The sequence below is a fragment of the Oncorhynchus tshawytscha genome, linkage group LG21 (genome assembly GCF_018296145.1).
Source record: "Oncorhynchus tshawytscha isolate Ot180627B linkage group LG21, Otsh_v2.0, whole genome shotgun sequence".
Classification (NCBI taxonomy): domain Eukaryota; kingdom Metazoa; phylum Chordata; class Actinopteri; order Salmoniformes; family Salmonidae; genus Oncorhynchus; species Oncorhynchus tshawytscha.
Genome location: NC_056449.1, coordinates 31,953,668 through 31,972,902, shown reverse-complemented (window position 1 = coordinate 31,972,902; position 19,235 = coordinate 31,953,668). Strand labels below are relative to the sequence as shown.

Below are 19,235 nucleotides of genomic sequence, written 5' to 3'. Positions count from 1 at the left end.
GACAGACTGATATAGAGAAGGAGAGAGGGAGGGGAGGAGAGAGAGAAAAAGAGAGGGAGGGGAGGAGAGAGAGAAGGAGAGAGAGAATGAGAGGGAGGAGGGAGAGAGAGAGAGAAGGAGGGAGAGAGAGGGAGGAGAGGGGGAGAAGGAGGGAGGGAGGGAGAACAAGAGAATGAGAAAGGGGGAGAGAGAGAAGGGGAGAGGGAGGGGAGTGGAGGGGAGGGGAGGAGAAATGGAAGGGAGGAGAGTGAGAGAAGGAGAAAGGAGACAGTAAAGGAGATGGAAGGAAGGAATGATCTAGATAGAAAGAAGGAGAGCACTTCATCTCCTTCTATTGGCTGGAGGATGGTGAGGTTTAGGACTGGGGCAGGGGATAAGGCTGGTGAGGTCTAGGACTGGGGCAGGGGATACGGCTGGTGAGGTCTAGGACTGGGGCAGGGGATAAGGCTGGTGAGGTCTAGGACTGGGGCAGGGGATAATGCTGGTGAGGTCTAGGACTGGGGCAGGGGATAAGGCTGGTGAGGTCTAGGAATGGGGCAGGGGATAAGGCTGGTGAGGTCTAGGACTGGGGCAGGGATAAGGCTGGTGAGGTCTAGGACTGGGGCAGGGGATAAGGCTGGTGAGGTCTAGGACTGGGGCAGGGGATAAGGCTGGTGAGGTCTAGGACTGGAGCAGGGGATAAGGCTGGTGAGGTCTAGGACTGGGGCAAGGGATAAGGCTTGTGAGGTCTAGGACTGGAGCAGGGGATAAGGCTGGTGAGGTCTAGGACTGGGGCAAGGGATAAGGCTGGTGAGGTCTAGGACTGGAGCAGGGGGATAAGGCTGGTGAGGTTTAGGACTGGAGCAGGGGGATAAGGCCGGTGAGGTCTAGGACTGGGGCAAGGGATATGGCTGGTGAGGTCTAGGACTGGGGCAAGGGATAAGGCTGGTGAGGTCTAGGACTGGAGCAGGGGGATAAGGCTGGTGAGGTTTAGGACTGGAGCAGGGGATAAGGCTGGTGAGGTCTAGGACTGTGGCAGGGGATAAGGCTGGTGAGGTTTAGGACTGGGGCAGGGAAAGGAATAAGGCTGGTGAAGTTTAGGACTGGGGCAGGGGATGAGGCTGGTGAGGTCTAGGACTGGGGCAGGGGATAAGGCTGGTGAGGTCTAGGACTGGGGCAGGGATAAGGCTGGTGAGGTCTAGGACTGGGGCAGGAGATAAGGATGGTGAGGTTTAGGACTGGGGCAGGGGATAAGGCTGGTGAGGTCTAGGACTGGGGCAGGGGATAAGGCTGGTGAGGTCTAGGACTGGGGCAGGGGATAAGGCTGGTGAGGTCTAGGACTGGGGCAGGGGATAATGCTGGTGAGGTCTAGGACTGGGGCAGGGGATAAGGCTGGTGAGGTCTAGGAATGGGGCAGGGGATAAGGCTGGTGAGGTCTAGGACTGGGGCAGGGGATAAGGCTGGTGAGGTCTAGGACTGGGGCAGGGGATAAGGCTGGTGAGGTCTAGGACTGGGGCAAGGGATAAGGCTGGTGAGGTCTAGGACTGGAGCAGGGGGATAAGGCTGGTGAGGTTTAGGACTGGAGCAGGGGGATAAGGCCGGTGAGGTCTAGGACTGGGGCAAGGGATATGGCTGGTGAGGTCTAGGACTGGGGCAAGGGATAAGGCTGGTGAGGTCTAGGACTGGAGCAGGGGATAAGGCTGGTGAGGTTTAGGACTGGAGCAGGGGGATAAGGCTGGTGAGGTCTAGGACTGTGGCAGGGGATAAGGCTGGTGAGGTTTAGGACTGGGGCAGGGAAAGGGAATAAGGCTGGTGAAGTTTAGGACTGGGGCAGGGGATGAGGCTGGTGAGGTCTAGGACTGGGGCAGGGGATAAGGCTGGTGAGGTCTAGGACTGGGGCAGGAGATAAGGCTGGTGAGGTCTAGGACTGGGGCAGGGGATAAGGCTGGTGAGGTCTAGGACTGGGGCAGGGGATAAGCCTGGTGAGGTCTAGGACTGGGGCAGGGGATAAGGCTGGTGAGGTCTAGGACTGGAGCAGGGGATAAGGCTGGTGAGGTCTAGGACTGGGGCAATGGATAAGGCTGGTGAGGTCTAGGACTGGAGCAGGGGGATAAGGCTGGTGAGGTCTAGGACTGGGGCAAGGGATAAGGCTGGTGAGGTATAGGACTGGGGCAATGGATAAGGCTGGTGAGGTCTAGGACTGGAGCAGGGGGATAAGGCTGGTGAGGTCTAGGACTGGGGCAAGGGATAAGGCTGGTGAGGTATAGGACTGGGGCAAGGGATAAGGCTGGTGAGGTCTAGGACTGGAGCAGGGGATAAGGCTGGTGAGTTTTAGGACTGGAGCAGGGGGATAAGGCTGGTGAGGTCTAGGACTGTGGTAGGGGATAAGGCTGGTGAGGTTTAGGACTGGGGCAGGGAAAGGGGATAAGGCTGGTGAGGTTTAGGACTGGGGCAGGGGATAAGGCTGGTGAGGTCTAGGACTGGAGCAGGGGATACGGCTGGTGAGGTTTAGGAGTGGAGCAGGGGGATAAGGCTGGTGAGGTCTAGGACTGTGGCAGGGGATAAGGCTGGTGAGGTCTAGGACTGGGACAGGGGCTAAGGCTGGTGAGGTCTAGGACTGGGGCATGGGATACGGCTGATGAGGTTTAGGACTGGGGCAGGGGATAAGGCTGGTGAGGTCTAGGACTGGGGCAGGGGATAATGCTGGTGAGGTCTAGGACTGGGGCAGGGGATAAGGCTGGTGAGGTATAGGACTGGGGCAAGGGATAAGGCTGGTGAGGTCTAGGACTGGAGCAGGGGATAAGGCTGGTGAGTTTTAGGACTGGAGCAGGGGGATAAGGCTGGTGAGGTCTAGGACTGGGACAGGGGATACGGCTGATGAGGTTTAGGACTGAGGCAGGGGATAAGGCTGGAGTTCAGGGACAAGGAGAGAGAGAGCACTGAAGAAAAGAGGACTAGGATAGGAGACTGGAGTAAAGAGGACTGGGGTAATAGACTGGGGTAAAGAGTACTGGGGTAATAGCCTGGAGTAAAGAGGACTGGGGTAAAGAGGACTTGGGTAGTAGACTGGGGAACAGAGGACTGGGTTAGTAGACTGGGGTAAATAGGACTAGGTTAGTAGACTGGGGTAAAGAGGACTGGGTTAGTAGACTGGGGTAAAGAGGACTGGGTATAGTATACTGGGGTAAAGAGGACTGGGGTAAAGAGGACTGGGGTAAAGAGGACTGGGTTAGTAGACTGGGGTAAAGAGGACTGGGGTAATTAGGACTGGGTTAGTAGACTGGGGTAAAGAGGACTGGGGTAGTAGACTGGGGTAAAGAGGACTGGGGTAGTAGACTGGGGTAAAGAGGACTGGGTTAGTAGACTGGGGTAAAGAGGACTGGGGTAAAGAGGATTGGGTTAATAGACTGGGGTAAAGAGAACTGGGGTAGTAGACTGGGGTAAAGAGGACTGGGGTAAAGAGGCCTGGGGTAAAGAGGTCTGGGGTAAAGAGGACTGGGGTAATAGACTGGGGTAAAGAGGCCTGGGGTAAAGAGGACTGGGGTAGTAGACTGGGGTAAAGAGGATTGGGTTAATAGACTGGGGTAAAGAGAACTGGGGTAGTAGACTGGGGTAAAAAGGACTGGGGTAGGAGTCTGGGGTTGTAGACTGGGGTAAAAAGGACTGGGGTAAAGATGACTGGGGTATTAGACTGGGGTAGTAGACTTGGGTAAAAAGGACTGGGGTATGAGACTGGAGTAAAGAGGACTGGGGTAGGTGACTGGGGTTGTAGACTGTGGTAAAAATGACTGGGGTAAAGAGGACTGGGTTAATAGACTGGGGTAAAGAGAACTGGGGTAGTAGACCGGGGTAAAATGACTGGGGTAGTATACTGGGGTAGTAGACTTGGGTAAAAAGGACTGGGGTAGGAGACTGGAGTAAAGAGGACTGGGGTAAAGTGGACCGGGGTAGTAGACTGGGGTAAAGAGAACTGGGGTAGTAGACTGGGGTAAAGAGGACTTGGTTAGTAGACTGGGGTGAAGAGGACTGGGGTAGTAGACTGGGCTAAATAGGACTGAGGTAGTAGACTGGGGTAGGTGACTGGGGTAGTAGACTGGGGTGAAGAGGACTGTGGTAGTAGACTGGGGTAAAGGGGACTTGGTTAGTAGACTGGGGTGAAGAGGACTGGGGTAGTAGACTGGGGTAAATAGGACTGAGTTAGGTGACTGGGGTTGTAGACTGGGCTAAAGAGGACTGGGGTAGTAGACTGGGGTAAATAGGACTGGGGTAGTAGACGGGTAAATAGGACTGAGGTAGTAGACTGGGGTGAAGAGGATTGGGGTAGTAGACTGGGGTAAATAGGACTGGGTTAGTAGACTGGGGTAAAGATGACTGGGGTAATTAGGACCTGGGTAGAGGACTTGGGTGAAATGGAATGGGGTAGAGGACTGAGGTAACGATGCCTGGGGTAGAGGACTGGGGTAGAGGACTGGGCTAAAGATGACTGGGGTAGATGACTGGGGTAGAGGACTGGGCTAAAGATGACTGGAGTAGAGGACTGGGGTAAAGGACTGGGCTAAAGAGGACTAGGGTAGAGGACTGGGGTAGAGGACTGGGCTAAAGATTACTGGGGTAGAGGACTGGGCTAAAGATGACTGGGGTAGAGGACTGTGGTAGAGGACTGGGGTAGAGGACTGGGCTAAAGATGACTGGGGTAGAGGACTTGGGTAGAGGACTGGGCTAAAGATGCCTGGGGTAGAGGACTGGGGTAGAGGACTGGGGTAGAGGACTGGGCTAAAGATGACTGGGGTAGAGGACTGGGGTAGAGGACTGGACTAAAGATGCCTGGGGTAGAGGACTGGGGTAGAGGACTGGGGTAGAGGGCTGGGCTAAAGATTACTGGGGTAGAGGACTGTTACAACACTGGCTAAAGATGACTGAGGTAGATGACTGGGGTAGATGACTGGGGTAGAGGACTGGGGTAGAGGCCTGGGGTAGAGGACTGGGGTAGATGACTGGGGTAGATGACTGGGGTAGATGACTGGGGTAGAGAACATGGGTAGAGCACTGGGCTAAAGATGACTAGGGTAGAGGACATGGGTAGAGGACTGGGCTAAAGATGACTGGGGTAGAGGACTGGGGTAGAGGCCTGGGGTAGAGGACTGGGGTAGATGACTGGGGTAGATGACTGGGGTAGATGACTGGGGTAGATGACTGGGGTAGAGAACATGGGTAGAGCACTGGGCTAAAGATGACTAGGGTAGAGGACATGGGTCGAGGACTGGGCTAAAGATGACTGGGGTAGAGGACTGGGGTAGAGGACTGGGCTAAAGATGACTGGGGTAGAGGACTAGGCTAAAGATGACTAGTTTAGAGGACATGGGTAGAGGACTGGGCTAAATATGACTAGGGTAGAGGACATAGGTAGAGAACTGGGGTAGGAACTAAGCCAGGGTAAAAGACTGAGTTTGGGTTTAGACTGGGACTGAGCCAGGGGTATTGTTCTGGGATATAAGACTGGGGCGTTCTCTGGCTACTCTCCAGACTCAGCCATTGATCAGAGAACCTGATTAGCATAAAACGCCTTCTCCCTCACACTGCCCCACAGAGAGTGGAGAGGAGAGGATGAGAGAGCGAAATCAAACAAGAGAGAGTGTTAATTTATCTTCCCTTTTGTACTTTAACCATTTGAACATTGTTACAGCACTATACATATACATAATATGACATTTGAAATGTCTTTATTCTTTTGGAACTTCTGTGAGTGTAATGTTTACTGTTCATTTTTTATTGTTTACTTAACTTTTGTTTATTATCTACCTCACTTGCTTCGGCAAAGTGAACATATGTTTCCCATGACAATAAAGCCCTTTGAATTGAATTGAATTGAACTGAGAGAGAGTGAGTGAGCGAGAGAGAAGCGATGCCCACAAATTCCACCACAAAGCCCTCACCAACAGAGAGTTTAGCTTGGAGAAGAGTCCCCTCAGCCAGCTGGGTCTGGGGATCTTTGTACAAACAGACCTCACATAGCCCCAGGATAGCAACATAATTACACCCAACCAAATTAGGAGAAAGCTAAAATATTTTGTGACACAAAAAAATAATCTGACCACTGTGACTGACCCAAATGTAAGAAAATCCTTGACTATGGACAGACTCAGTGAGCATAGCCTTGCTATTGAGAGAGACCTTGGTAGGCAGACCTGGCTCTCAAGAGAAGACAGGCTATGTGCACACTGCCCCCAAAATGAGGTGGAAACTGAGCTACACTTCCTAACCTCCTGCCCATTGTATGACCATATTAGAGACACATATTTCCCTCAGATTACTGACTCACAAAGAATTCGAAAACTTTGAACTCTTATTCACTACAGAAGTGATACCTCCTAGCCGTTGAGTTAGCAACAGCAGCTGCAAACCAGGGTTAGGAAGGAACAGACAGAGTATCCCGTCTATCACACAACGACGTTACTACAATGTATCCAATTGACCACCAGAGACACTCTTCAAAGGACAAAGGACGCTGTTGGGCAACACGGCCTTCCATCTACCACCAACCTACCGAAGCACAGCTCAGAGTAAATATTTATTGCATTTTCCTTTTCCAAATGGGCGGTAATATAGAATGCATAAGATACTGTATTTACAATAGCACAGCTTCGCCCTTTGTTCCTCAGTCTTCCCGCTCTTTCACTCAAACCCAGCCCCTTTTCTTTTGTGTAACAAGCGTCATATCTGTTCCGCCTGCTAATACAGTATGCTATGGTATAGTACAGGATGTTATGGTATAGTACAGTACAGTATGTTATGGTATAGTACAGTACAGTATGTTATGGTATAATAAAGTGTGTTATGGTATACTACAGTATGTTATGGTATAGTAAAGTAAGGTTATGGTATAGTACAGTATGTTATGGTATAGTACAGTATGTTATGGTATATTAAAGTATGTTATGGTATAATAAAGTGTGTTATGGTATAATACAGTATGTTATGGTATATTACAGTATGTTATGGTATATTACAGTATGTTATGGTATAATAAAGTGTGTTATGGTATAGTACAGTATGTTATGGTATAATAAAGTATGTTATGGTATAGTACAGTATGTTATGGTATATTACAGTATGTTATGGTATAGTACAGTATGTTATGGTATAATAAAGTGTGTTATGGTATAGTACAGTATGTTATGGTATAATAAAGTGTGTTATGGTATAGTACAGTATGTTATGGTATATTACAGTATGTTATGGTATATTACAGTGTGTTATGGTATAGTACAGCATGTTATGGTATATTACAGTGTGTTATGGTATAGTACAGCGTGTTATGGTATAATACAGTATGTTATGGTATAGTACAGCATGTTATGGTATATTACAGTATGTTATGGTATAGTACAGTGTGTTATGGTATAGTACAGTATGTTATGGTATAATAAAGTATGTTATGGTATAGTACAGTATGTTATGGTATATTACAGTGTTATGGTATAGTACAGTATGTTATGGTATGGTATAGTACAGTATGTTAGTATAATAAAGTGTTATGGTATGTTATTATATTACAGCAGTGTTATGGTATAGTACAGCATGTTATGGTATATTACAGTGTGTTATGGTATAGTACAGCGTGTTATGGTATAATACAGTATGTTATGGTATAGTACAGCATGTTATGGTATATTACAGTATGTTTTTGTGTAGTACAGTATGTTATGGTATAGTACAGCATGTTATGGTATATTACAGTGTGTTATGGTATAGTACAGTACAGTGTGTTATGGTATATTACAGCATGTTATGGTATAGTACAGTACAGTGTGTTATGGTATAGTACAGTACAGTGTGTTATGGAATAATACAGTATGTTATGGTATAGTACAGTATATAATGTATAGTACAATATGTTATGGTATATTACAGTACGTTATGGTATAATAAAGTATGTTATGGTATAGTACAGTACAGTGTGTTATGGTATAATACAGTATGTTATGGTATAGTACAGTATATAATGTATAGTACAATATGTTATGGCATATTACAGTATGTTATGGTATAGTACAGTATGTCATGGTATAACACAGTATGTTATGGTATAGTACAGTACGTTATGGTATAGCACAGTATGTTATGCTATAGTGCAGTATTCTATTGTACAACACAGTATGTTATGGTATAATACAGTATGTTTTGGTATAGTACAGTATGTTATGGTATAATACAGTACGTTATGGAATAGCACAGTATGTCATGCTATAGTGCAGTATTCTATTGTACAACACAGTATGTTATGGTATAATACAGTATGTTATGGTATAGCACAGTATGTCATGCTATAGTGCAGTATTCTATTGTACAACACAGTATGTCATGCTATAGTGCAGTATTCTATTGTACAACACAGTATGTTATGGTATAGTACAGTATGTTATGGTATATTACAGTATGTTATGGTATAGCACAGTATGTCACGGTATATTACAGTATGTTATGGTAAAATACAGTATGTTATGGTATAGCACAGTATGTCACGGTATATTACAGCATGTTATGGTATATTACAGTATGTTATGGTATAGTACAGCATGTTATGGTATATTACAGTATGTTATGGTATAGTAAAGTAAGGTTATGGTATAGTAAGGTACGTTATGGTATAGTACAGTACAGTATGTTATGGTATAGTACAGTATGTTATGGTATATTACAGTATGTTATGGTATATTAAAGTATGTTATGGTATAATAAAGTGTGTTATGGTATAATACAGTATGTTATGGTATATTACAGTATGTTATGGTATATTACAGTATGTTATGGTATAATAAAGTGTGTTATGCTATAGTACAGTATGTTATGGTATAATAAAGTATGTTATGGTATAGTACAGTATGTTATGGTATATTACAGTATGTTATGGTATAGTACAGTATGTTATGGTATAATAAAGTGTGTTATGGTATAGTACAGTATGTTATGGTATATTACAGTATGTTATGGTATATTACAGTGTGTTATGGTATAGTACAGTACAGTGTGTTATGGTATAGTACAGTACAGTGTGTTATGGAATAATACAGTATGTTATGGTATAGTACAGTATATAATGTATAGTACAATATGTTATGGTATATTACAGTATGTTATGGTATAGCACAGTATGTCACGGTATATTACAGTATGTTATGGTATAATAAAGTGTGTTATGGTATAGCACAGTATGTCACGGTATATTACAGCATGTTATGGTATATTACAGTATGTTATGGTATAATACAGTATGTTATGGTATAATACAGTATGTTATGGTATATTACAGTATGTTATGGTATAGCACAGTATGTCATGGTATAGTATGGTATGGTATATTACAGTATGTTATGGTATAATACAGTATGTTATGGTATAACACAGTATGTCATGGTATATTACAGTATGGTATGGTATATTACAGTATGTTATGGTATAATACAGTATGGTATAGTACAGTTAGGTTCTTACTCATTCCTGTGCAGACGGAGGGTCATCTCCTCTCCCTCAGCTGTGATGAGGACCTCTGCCTCAGACGGGTGCTGCTGGGGAGAAAATCAGAGAAATAGTATAATATCTCAGTAGCATTATATCTAACATTAGAAATGTGGCTGGTTCGAGCCCCGAATGCTGATTGGCTGACAGCCGTGGTATATCAGACCATATCCCATGGGTATGATAAAACATGTATTTTTACTGCTCTAATTACATTGGTAACCAGTTTATAATAGCAAAAAGGCCCTTCAGGGGTTTGTGGTATATGGCCAATATACCACGGCTAAGGGCTGTATCCAGGTACTCTGCAATGCGTCGAGCGTAAGATACCCTTAGTTGTGGTATATTGGCCATATACCACACACCCTCAGGCCTTTTTGCTTAAATATATCTAGCATTATACGTATCTAACATATCTCTCTAACATTATATCTCTAACATTATATCTAACATATCTCTCTAACATTATATCTCTCTAACATTACATCTCTCTAACATTATATCTAACATATCTCTCTAACATTATATCTTTCTAACATTATATCTAACATATCTCTCTAACATTATATCTAACATATCTCTCTAACATTATATCTAACATATCTCTCTAACATTATATCTCTCTAACATTATATCTCTCTAACATTATATCTCTCTAACATTATATCTAACATATCTCTCTAACATTATATCTCTCTAACATTATATCTAACATCTCTCTAACATTATATCTAACATCTCTCTAACATTATATCTAACATATCTCTCTAACATTATATCTCTCTAACATTATATCTAACATATCTCTCTAACATTATATCTAACATATCTCTCTAACATTATATCTCTCGAACATTATCTCTCTAATATTACATATTTCTAGCATTGTATCTCTCTAATATTATATCTCTCTAACATTATATCTCTCTAACATTATATCTCCCTAATATTCTATCTCTCTAATATTCTATCTCTCTAGCATTACATCTCTCTAGCATTATATCTCTCTAATATTATATCTCTCTAACATTATATCTCCCTAATATTATATCTCTCTAACATTATATCTCTCTAGCATTATATCTCTCTAGCATTATATCTCTCTAATATTATATCTCTCTAATATTATATCTCTCTAACATTATATCTCTCTAGCATTATATCTCTCTAATATTATATCTCTCTAGCATTATATCTCTCTAGCATTATATCTCTCTAATATTATATCTCTCTAGCATTACATCTCTCTAGCATTATATTGCTCTAATATTATCTCTCTCTCTAATATTATATCTCTCTAATATTATCTCTCTAACATTACATCTCTCTAGCATTATATTGCTCTAATATTATCTCTCTCTCTAATATTATATCTCTCTAATATTATCTCTCTAGCATTTTATCTCTCTAACATTATATTGCTCTAATATTATCTCTCTCTCTAATATTATATCTCTCTAATATTATCTCTCTAGCATTTTATCTCTCTAACATTATATTGCTCTAATATTATCTCTCTCTCTAATATTATATCTCTCTAATATTATCTCTCTAGCATTTTATCTCTCTAACATTACATATCTCTTACATGTAACGTGTGAAATTTGTTGAGCTATTTTAGAGGACAACCATGTATGTCTCTCTGAGTTTGTAGGGAATGTCAGTGATAAGATCGTATCTCACCTTCTCTCCATGGATGGACCTCCTGTGTCTTGCAGGCTGCAGCCAGTGTGGATATGTAATCTCATAGCTCTCTAGGTGTTCTATTCTGTGGTTGTTCTCCTGAGGGCTCGATCTCTGCTCCTCTACACACAGGAATTACAACCATGTCAATAAAGGGGGCAGTAGGGGTAGGAGTCTCCTGATAAAATATAATAAAACAATCTTGTGTAGTCATTGCAAAATAGAATTAAATGCATATTTATATGTCACATGCTCTGTAAAACAACAGGTGTAGACTAACAGTGAAATGTTTACTTACGGGCCCTTCCCAACAATGCAGGGAGAAAGAAAATAACGAAATAATAGAAACATAAAGCACATAATAATAATAAATACACAATGAGTAACGATAACTTGGCTATAAACACGGGGTACCAGTACAAAGTGGATGTGCAGGGGTACAAGGTAATTGAGATAGGTATGTACATATAACTAGGAATAGAGTGACAGGTAAACAACAGCAGCGTATGTGATGACTACAAAAACTTCATGCAAAAAAGGCTCAATGCTGATAGTCCGGGTAGCTTTTTGGTTAAATGTGCAATATGCAGAAATAGCTCTGCCATTTCCCAGTTGCTAAAATTCAAAGAGTTCTCTTAATTTCAGTTAATGTGAAAAAAACAAGAGAATCATTGTACCATCTAAAATAATGTGAAATATTTTTTCAATAACCAAAAATAATGTATTTTCAGCTGTTTGAAGCTGGTGTACAGAACCAGAGGTAAAAGACCAAAAAAATAAACTTAAGAATGATAAGCATATAGATAGCGCACATAGAACCGCTTCTTAGACTTGCTTTCAATGCAAATAATAGATCTATAACTAAGATTTCTATGCGAATTTGGTCAGGTCGCCCAAAAAATGACAATGCAGCTTTAACTATTTAACTAAGTAGTTAGCGGTCTAATGGCTTGGGGGTAGAAGCTGTTTAGGGTCCTGTTGGTTTCAAACTTGGTGCGTCGGTACCGCTTGTCGTACAGTAGCAGAAAGAACTGTCTATGACTTGGGTGGCTGGAGTCTTTAACTACTTGTAGTGCCTTCCTCTGACATCACCTGCTATAGAGGTCCTGGATGGCAGGAAGCTCGCCCCCAGTGATGTACTGGGCTGTACACACTACCCTCTGTAGCAGTTGCCATACCAAGCGGTGATGCATCCGGTCAAGATGCTCTCGATGGCGCAGCTGTAGAACTTTTTGAGGATCTGAAGGCCAATGCCAAATCTTTTTGGCCTCCTTTTTTATTTAATTGATTTTTTAACCCTAATTTTACCAGATAAGTTGACTGCGAACACATTTTCTTTTACAGCAACAACCTGGGGAATAGTTATAGGGGAGAGGAGGGGTGATAAATGAGCCAATTGGAAGATCCTGAAGGGGAAAAGGCGTTGTCGTGCCCTTTTCATTACTGTGTTAGTGTGTGTTGACCATGATAGATCCTTAGTGATATGGACACCGAGGATCTTGAAGGTCTCGACATGCTCCACTACAGCCCTGTTGATGTGAATGGTGGCATGCTAGGCCTTACATTTCCTGTTGTCCATGATCAGCTCCTTTGTTTTGCTCACATTGTTGTTCTGGCACCACACTGGTAGGTCTCTGACCTCCCCCTATAGGTTGTCTCATTGTCATTGTTGATCAGGCCTACCACTGTCATGTCATCTGCAAACTTAATGATGGTGTTGGAGTCATGCGTGGCCACACAGTCGTGTGTGAACAGGGAATACAGGAGGGGACTAAGCACGCAACCCTGAGGAGCTCCAGTGTTGAGGGTCAGCGTGGCAGATGTGTTGTAGCCTACCCTCACCCCCTGGGGGTGGCCCATCAGGGTGTCCAGGATCCAGTTGCAGATGGAGGTGTTCAGTTCCAGGGTCATTAGCTTAGTGATAAGCTTGGAGGCACTATGGTGTTGAATGCTGAGCTGTCAATGAACAGTAATCTCACATAGGTGTTCCTCTTTTCCAGGTTGGAAAACGCAGTGTGGAATGCAATAGAGATTGCGTAATCTGTGGATCTGTTGGGGTGGTATGTGAATTGGAGTGGGTCCATCTGAGATGATGGTGTTGATGTGAGCGAAAGCATTTCATAGCTACAGATGTGAGTACTATGGTTCGATAGTCATTTAGACAGGTTACCTTGGCATTCTTGGGCACAGGGACTACGGTGGTCTGCTTGAAACATGTAGGCATTACAGACTGGGTCAGGGAGAGGTTGAGAATGTCAGTGAATACACTTGCCAGCTGAGTACACGTCCTGGTAATTAGTCTGGCCCTGCGGCCTTGTGAATATTAACCGGTTTAAAGCTCTTACTCACATTGGCCACAGAGAGCATGTTCAGACAGTCGTCCAGAACAGCTGGTGCTCTCATTCATGGCTCAGTGTTGCTTGCCTCGAAGCGAGCATAGAATGTATTTAGCTCGTCTGGTAGGCTTGAGTCACTGGGAAGCTCGTGGCTGGGTTTCCCTTTGTAATCCGTGATAGTTTGCAAGCCCTGCCCCACCTGACGAGCGTCAGAGCTTAGTCCTGTATTGATGCTTTTCCTGTTTGATGATTCGTCGGAGGGCTTAGCAGGATTTTTTAAATAAGCGTCCAGATTAGTGTCCCGCTCCTTGAAAGCACCTTTAGCTCAGTGTGGATGTTGCCTTTAATCCATGGCTTCTGGTTGGGATATATATGTACAGTCACTGTGGGTACAATGTTGTTGATGCACTTATTAATGAAGCCGGTGACTGATGCAGTAAACTCCTCAATGCCATTGGATGAATCCCAGAACATATTCCAGTCTGCGCTCGTGAATAGTCTTGTAGTTTAGCATCTGCTTCATAGGATTACTTCCATATTGAGCGTGTCAGCGAAACTTCCTGTTCGAGGTTTTGCTTGGAAGCAGGAGGATAGACTTATGGTCAGATTTGCCTAAAGGAGGGCGAGGGAGAGCTATGTACACATTTCCGTGTGGAGTAAAGATGATCTAGAGTTGCATATGTGACATGCTGGTAGATATTAGCTAAAACAGATTTCATTATTTCTGTAATTAAAATCACAGGCCACTCGGAGCATCAACTCTGGATGAGCATGTTCTTGTTTGCTTATGGCCCTATAGAGTTCCACAGTATGAGTCATAATACCCATAAAACCTAGCGGTAAAACAAGGAAATGGTCCTATCGTTTTTTCACACCACATTTTAGAAACACTTAAAATAAGGGATGTTTCGTGTAGGCTTACCCTGGTGTGATGTTTTGATAACCCTGTAAATCTCTCTAGGACAAGGTGACTTATCAATATATTCACCTGTATTTCCCCCCCCCCCAAAAAAAATAAATTAAAATGCAAATTAGCTGCTAATGTGACTATCATAAAGAACTACACATACCATGATGATCTGGATGAGACTGTTGAATCGCGGAAAAGGTAAGAATCTCTGGATTAACAATCCAATGCAAGCTAAATTTAGTAATGAATAAATTGGCAACATTTCTTCAAATGGACAATTCTGTGAACTGTCTTGTGCAAGTTTTAAATTGCCAAAATACATGTTAGCAAAGGCAGCAGCTAGAGATGATGTGCAGGAGCTTGTAGGGATTTGTAGTTTTGCATGATGTCTAATTTGATGCTAATTAGCATTTTAGAATTAGAGAGTAAATAAAGACGAATATATTGATGAAAGTCACCTTGTCCGAGAGAGATTTACATGGTTATCAAAACGTCACGCCAGGGTAAGTCTACACAAAACACTTATTTTAAAGTTTTCTAAAATAAAAGTTCCCCAAAATTCAATACACACAAAAAGTTTATTTCTCTTACATTTTGTGCACAAATTTGTTTACATTACTGCTAGTGAGCATTTATCCGTTGCCAAGATAATCCAGCCACCTGACAGGTGTGGCAAATCAAGAAACTGTTTAAAAAGCCTGATCATCACACAGGTGCACTTTGTGCTGGGGACAATAAAAAGACACTCTAAAATGTGTAGTTTAGTCACACAATACCACAGATATTTCAAGTTTTGAGGGAGTGTGAAATTGGCATGCTAACTGCAGGAATTTCCACCAGAGTTGTTGCAAGAGAATTGAATGTTAATTTCTCTACCATAAGCTTCCTCAACGTCATTTTAGAGAATTTGGCAGTCCGTCCAACAGGCCTCACAATCACAGACCACGTGTATATGGCATAGTGTGGGCGAGCAGTTTGCTGATGTCAACGTTGTGAACAGAGTGCAGTGGCGGTGGGGTTATTGTATGAGCATGCATAAACTACGGACAAGGAACTCAATTGCATTTTATCCATTGGCAATTTGAATGCACAGAGATACCGTGACGAGATCCTGAGTCTCAGTGTCGTGCCAGTCATCCATCACAGTTATCTCATGTTTCAGCATGATAATGCATGGCCCCATGTCGACACTTCCTGGAAGTGGTAATGTCCCAGTTCTTCCATTGCCTGCATACTCACCAGACATGTCACAATTTGAGCATGTTTGGGATGCTCTGGATTGACGTTCCAGTTCTCGTCAATATCCACCAACTTCAGACAGCCACTGAAGAGGAGTGGGACATCATTCCACAGGCCACAATCAACAGCCTGATCAACTCTTTGTTGAGGAGATGTGTTGCGCTGTATGAGGCATATGGTGATTACACCAGGTACTGACTGGATTTCTGGTCCACGCCAAACTTCTTTTTTAAAAGGTATCTGTGAACAACCGATGCATATCTGTATTCCCAGTAATGTGAAATCCCTAGATTAGAGCCCAATCAATTTAATTTCAATTGACTGATCTTTGAATCTTTGAAATTGTTGGATGTTGCGTTTATATTTGTGTTCAGTTTAGATGAAAACTCACTTGGTAAATAGTATGGTCAACAGTTTATCAAGAGGTTAAAAAAAAGGTGCACTTTCTACAGGTAGCCAACAGGACGTTCTGTACTTGACTATATATAAAACTGACGTCAGCACATTCTTTGAGAAGTTGTCAAAATAATAGACTGCCCTAGAAAACGTGCGTATGTTATGAATGAATAAGAACATTCCCAATAGCCCATTCTAAGAAAGACGAAATAAGACTTGAAACACCAGTGAGGCCAGGCTGAGTGAACTAACATTATGCACAGTTCAAAATAAATAATCATTAAATATTTATCAGCCATCCAGAAAAATGACATTTCCATGCATTAACTTACTGATTATTGTAAGGAATAAACAGACTTACCGGCAGCAGCGTTTTGATGGGATACAAAAGACCCAACACAGCATATAACGACAATCAAATACAGACTCAGACGGGAATATACAGAACTCAGATTAAATCGGGTTAACCGTTCTCCTGGACTCATGCTAAAATAAAGCGTTAGAATTTAAACCGGACAATGTAATCACTAACACAAATCGATACAAAAAAATGCATATGCAAAGGACAAATAATAGCTGCCTGTCGACATATCCTATGCGGCGGCTAAATGTGTTGACGACAATAATAGTCTATTGCTCCGTCTGCTCGGGTTGCTTCCACAGAGGCAGAGCTCATCTTTTCTGTTTCATTCAGTTCTCCCTTTCACTTTCAGACACTCCCATTTACACTACAACTAACTGGTCGTGCTTGCACCCAGCCGCTCGACTGAGACGCTTCAACGATTTCTGTGAGCCTATCGGTTTTGAAAACGGTTGAAGACTAGATATTGTTTAACGGTAGCCCTAACACCTATGCGTTAGCATATACAAAAATAATAAAGGATCTTCTATTTGTCACACATTCTGTGTCATATGATAGGCGAATGTGAATGTTCAGAAATACAGAACCTGTCATGGCAATACTATAAAACATTTATACTAAAAGATTAATTCTGTCACACAGCTCAGCCTATGTCCTAAAAGCACCCTATTCCCTATATAGTGCACTGCTTTTGACCAGGGCCCATATGGCCGTGGGCACCCTGGGTGAGTCATTGTTAGCACACAGGTGGTTTCTTGGCAGAGAGACAGGTAGTGTACAGTACAACATGCAATGCCCATGCTGGGGTTGGCACCATGTCTGTGCAGGGAGGGTAGTGGAGGGCAATCTGAATGCTGTAGGCCTACTGTAACAGCGTTGTGTATGATGATACTGTACCTGAGAAACTTAGGTTTCATCTTGTTTTTGCTCTGTCCCACCAAAAGCATTAACATGGCCCAACTAGTATACATTTATCAGCCACTGTAAACCAGGGTGTGTTGAACATGTCACAGTCAGGTGGAGGTGGTTTGAGTATGTCTGATAACATTAGAAGTGTCTAGTGTCTGATAACATTAGAAGTGTCTAGTGTCTGATAATATTAGAAGTGTCTAGTGTCTGATAACATTAGAAGTGTCTAGTGTGTGATAACATTAGAAGTGTCTAGTGTGTGATAACATTAGAAGTGTCTAGTGTCTGATAACATTAGAAGTGTCTAGTGTCTGATAACATTAGAAGTGTCTAGTGTCTGATAACATTAGAAGTGTCTAGTGTGTGATAACATTAGAAGTGTCTAGTGTGTGATAACATTAGAAGTGTCTAGTGTGTGATAACATTAGAAGTGTCTAGTGTCTGATAACATTAGAAGTGTCTAGTGTGTGATAATATTAGAAGTGTCTAGTGTCTGATAACATTAGAAGTGTCTAGTGTGTGATAATATTAGAAGTGTCTAGTGTGTGATAACATTACAAGTGTCTAGTGTGTGATAACATTACAAGTGTCTAGTGTGTGATAACATTACAAGTGTCTAGTGTGTGATAACATTACAAGTGTCTAGTGTGTGATAACATTACAAGTGTCTAGTGTGTGATAACATTAGAAGTGTCTAGTGTGTGATAATATTAGAAGTGTCTAGTGTGTGATAATATTAGAAGTGTCTAGTGTGTGATAATATTAGAAGTGTCTAGTGTGTGATAACATTACAAGTGTCTAGTGTCTGATAACATTACAAGTGTCTAGTGTGTGATAACATTACAAGTGTCTAGTGTGTGATAACATTACAAGTGTCTAGTGTCTGATAACATTAGAAGTGTCTAGTGTCTGATAACATTAGAAGTGTCTAGTGTGTGATAACATTAGAAGTGTCTAGTGTGTTATAATATTAGAAGTGTCTAGTGTCTGATAACATTAGAAGTGTCTAGTGTGTTATAATATTAGAAGTGTCTAGTGTCTGATAACATTAGAAGTGTCTAGTGTGTGATAACATTAGAAGTGTCTAGTGTGTGATAACATTAGAAGTGTCTAGTGTGTGATAACATTACAAGTGTCTAGTGTGTGATAACATTACAAGTGTCTAGTGTGTGATAACATTAGAAGTGTCTAGTGTGTGATAACATTACAAGTGTCTAGTGTCTGATAACATTACAAGTGTCTAGTGTCTGATAACATTACAAGTGTCTAGTGTGATAACATTACAAGTGTCTAGTGTCTGATAACATTAGAAGTGTCTAGTGTCTGATAACATTAGAAGTGTCTAGTGTGTGCTAACATTAGAAGTGTCTAGTGTGTGATAACATTAGAAGTGTTATTGGTAACATTAGAAGTGTCTAGTGTGATAACATTAGAAGTGTCTAGTGTCTGATAACATTAAACCTGTCTAGTGTCATGATAACATTAGAAGTGTCTAGTGTCTGATAACATTAGAAGTGTCCTAGTGTCTGAAACATTAGAAGTGTCTAGTGTCTGATAACATTAGAAGTGTCTAAAAGTGTGATAACATTAGAAGTGTCTAGTGTCTGATAACATTACAAGTGTCTAGTGTGTGATAACATTACAAGTGTCTAGTGTGTGATAACATTAGAAGTGTCTAGTGTCTGATAACATTAGAAGTGTCTAGTGTCTGATAACATTCGACGTTTCTAGTGTGTGATAATATTGGAAGTGTTTGGTGTGCAGTGGCACACAGCCCAGAGTGTGCTTCACTCTTCTAAAAGGAACCCTGGCACCGAAACACCAGTCATTTATTGGTCAGCTATTGATTTCTATGTGATTCCGTTAAAAGCCCCCGCGCGCAGGCACACACTGAAACCTGCTGGGA

The 19,235-nt window shown here is 42.4% G+C and overlaps 1 protein-coding gene across 1 annotated transcript in view; it reads right to left on the bottom strand.

The window, feature by feature from the left end:
• adam19b (ADAM metallopeptidase domain 19b) overlaps positions 1 to 17,499 on the bottom strand; it is a gene marked incomplete at its 3' end in the record, with an annotated part of 53,883 nt that extends 36,384 nt beyond the window's left edge. Inside the window, 3 exon segments of the mRNA XM_042303331.1 lie at positions 9,472 to 9,545; positions 11,179 to 11,300; positions 16,421 to 17,499. Of these exon segments, the coding sequence (XP_042159265.1) occupies positions 9,472 to 9,545; positions 11,179 to 11,300; positions 16,421 to 16,544 (320 nt within the window).
• Positions 17,500 to 19,235: the final 1,736 nt, after the last annotated feature.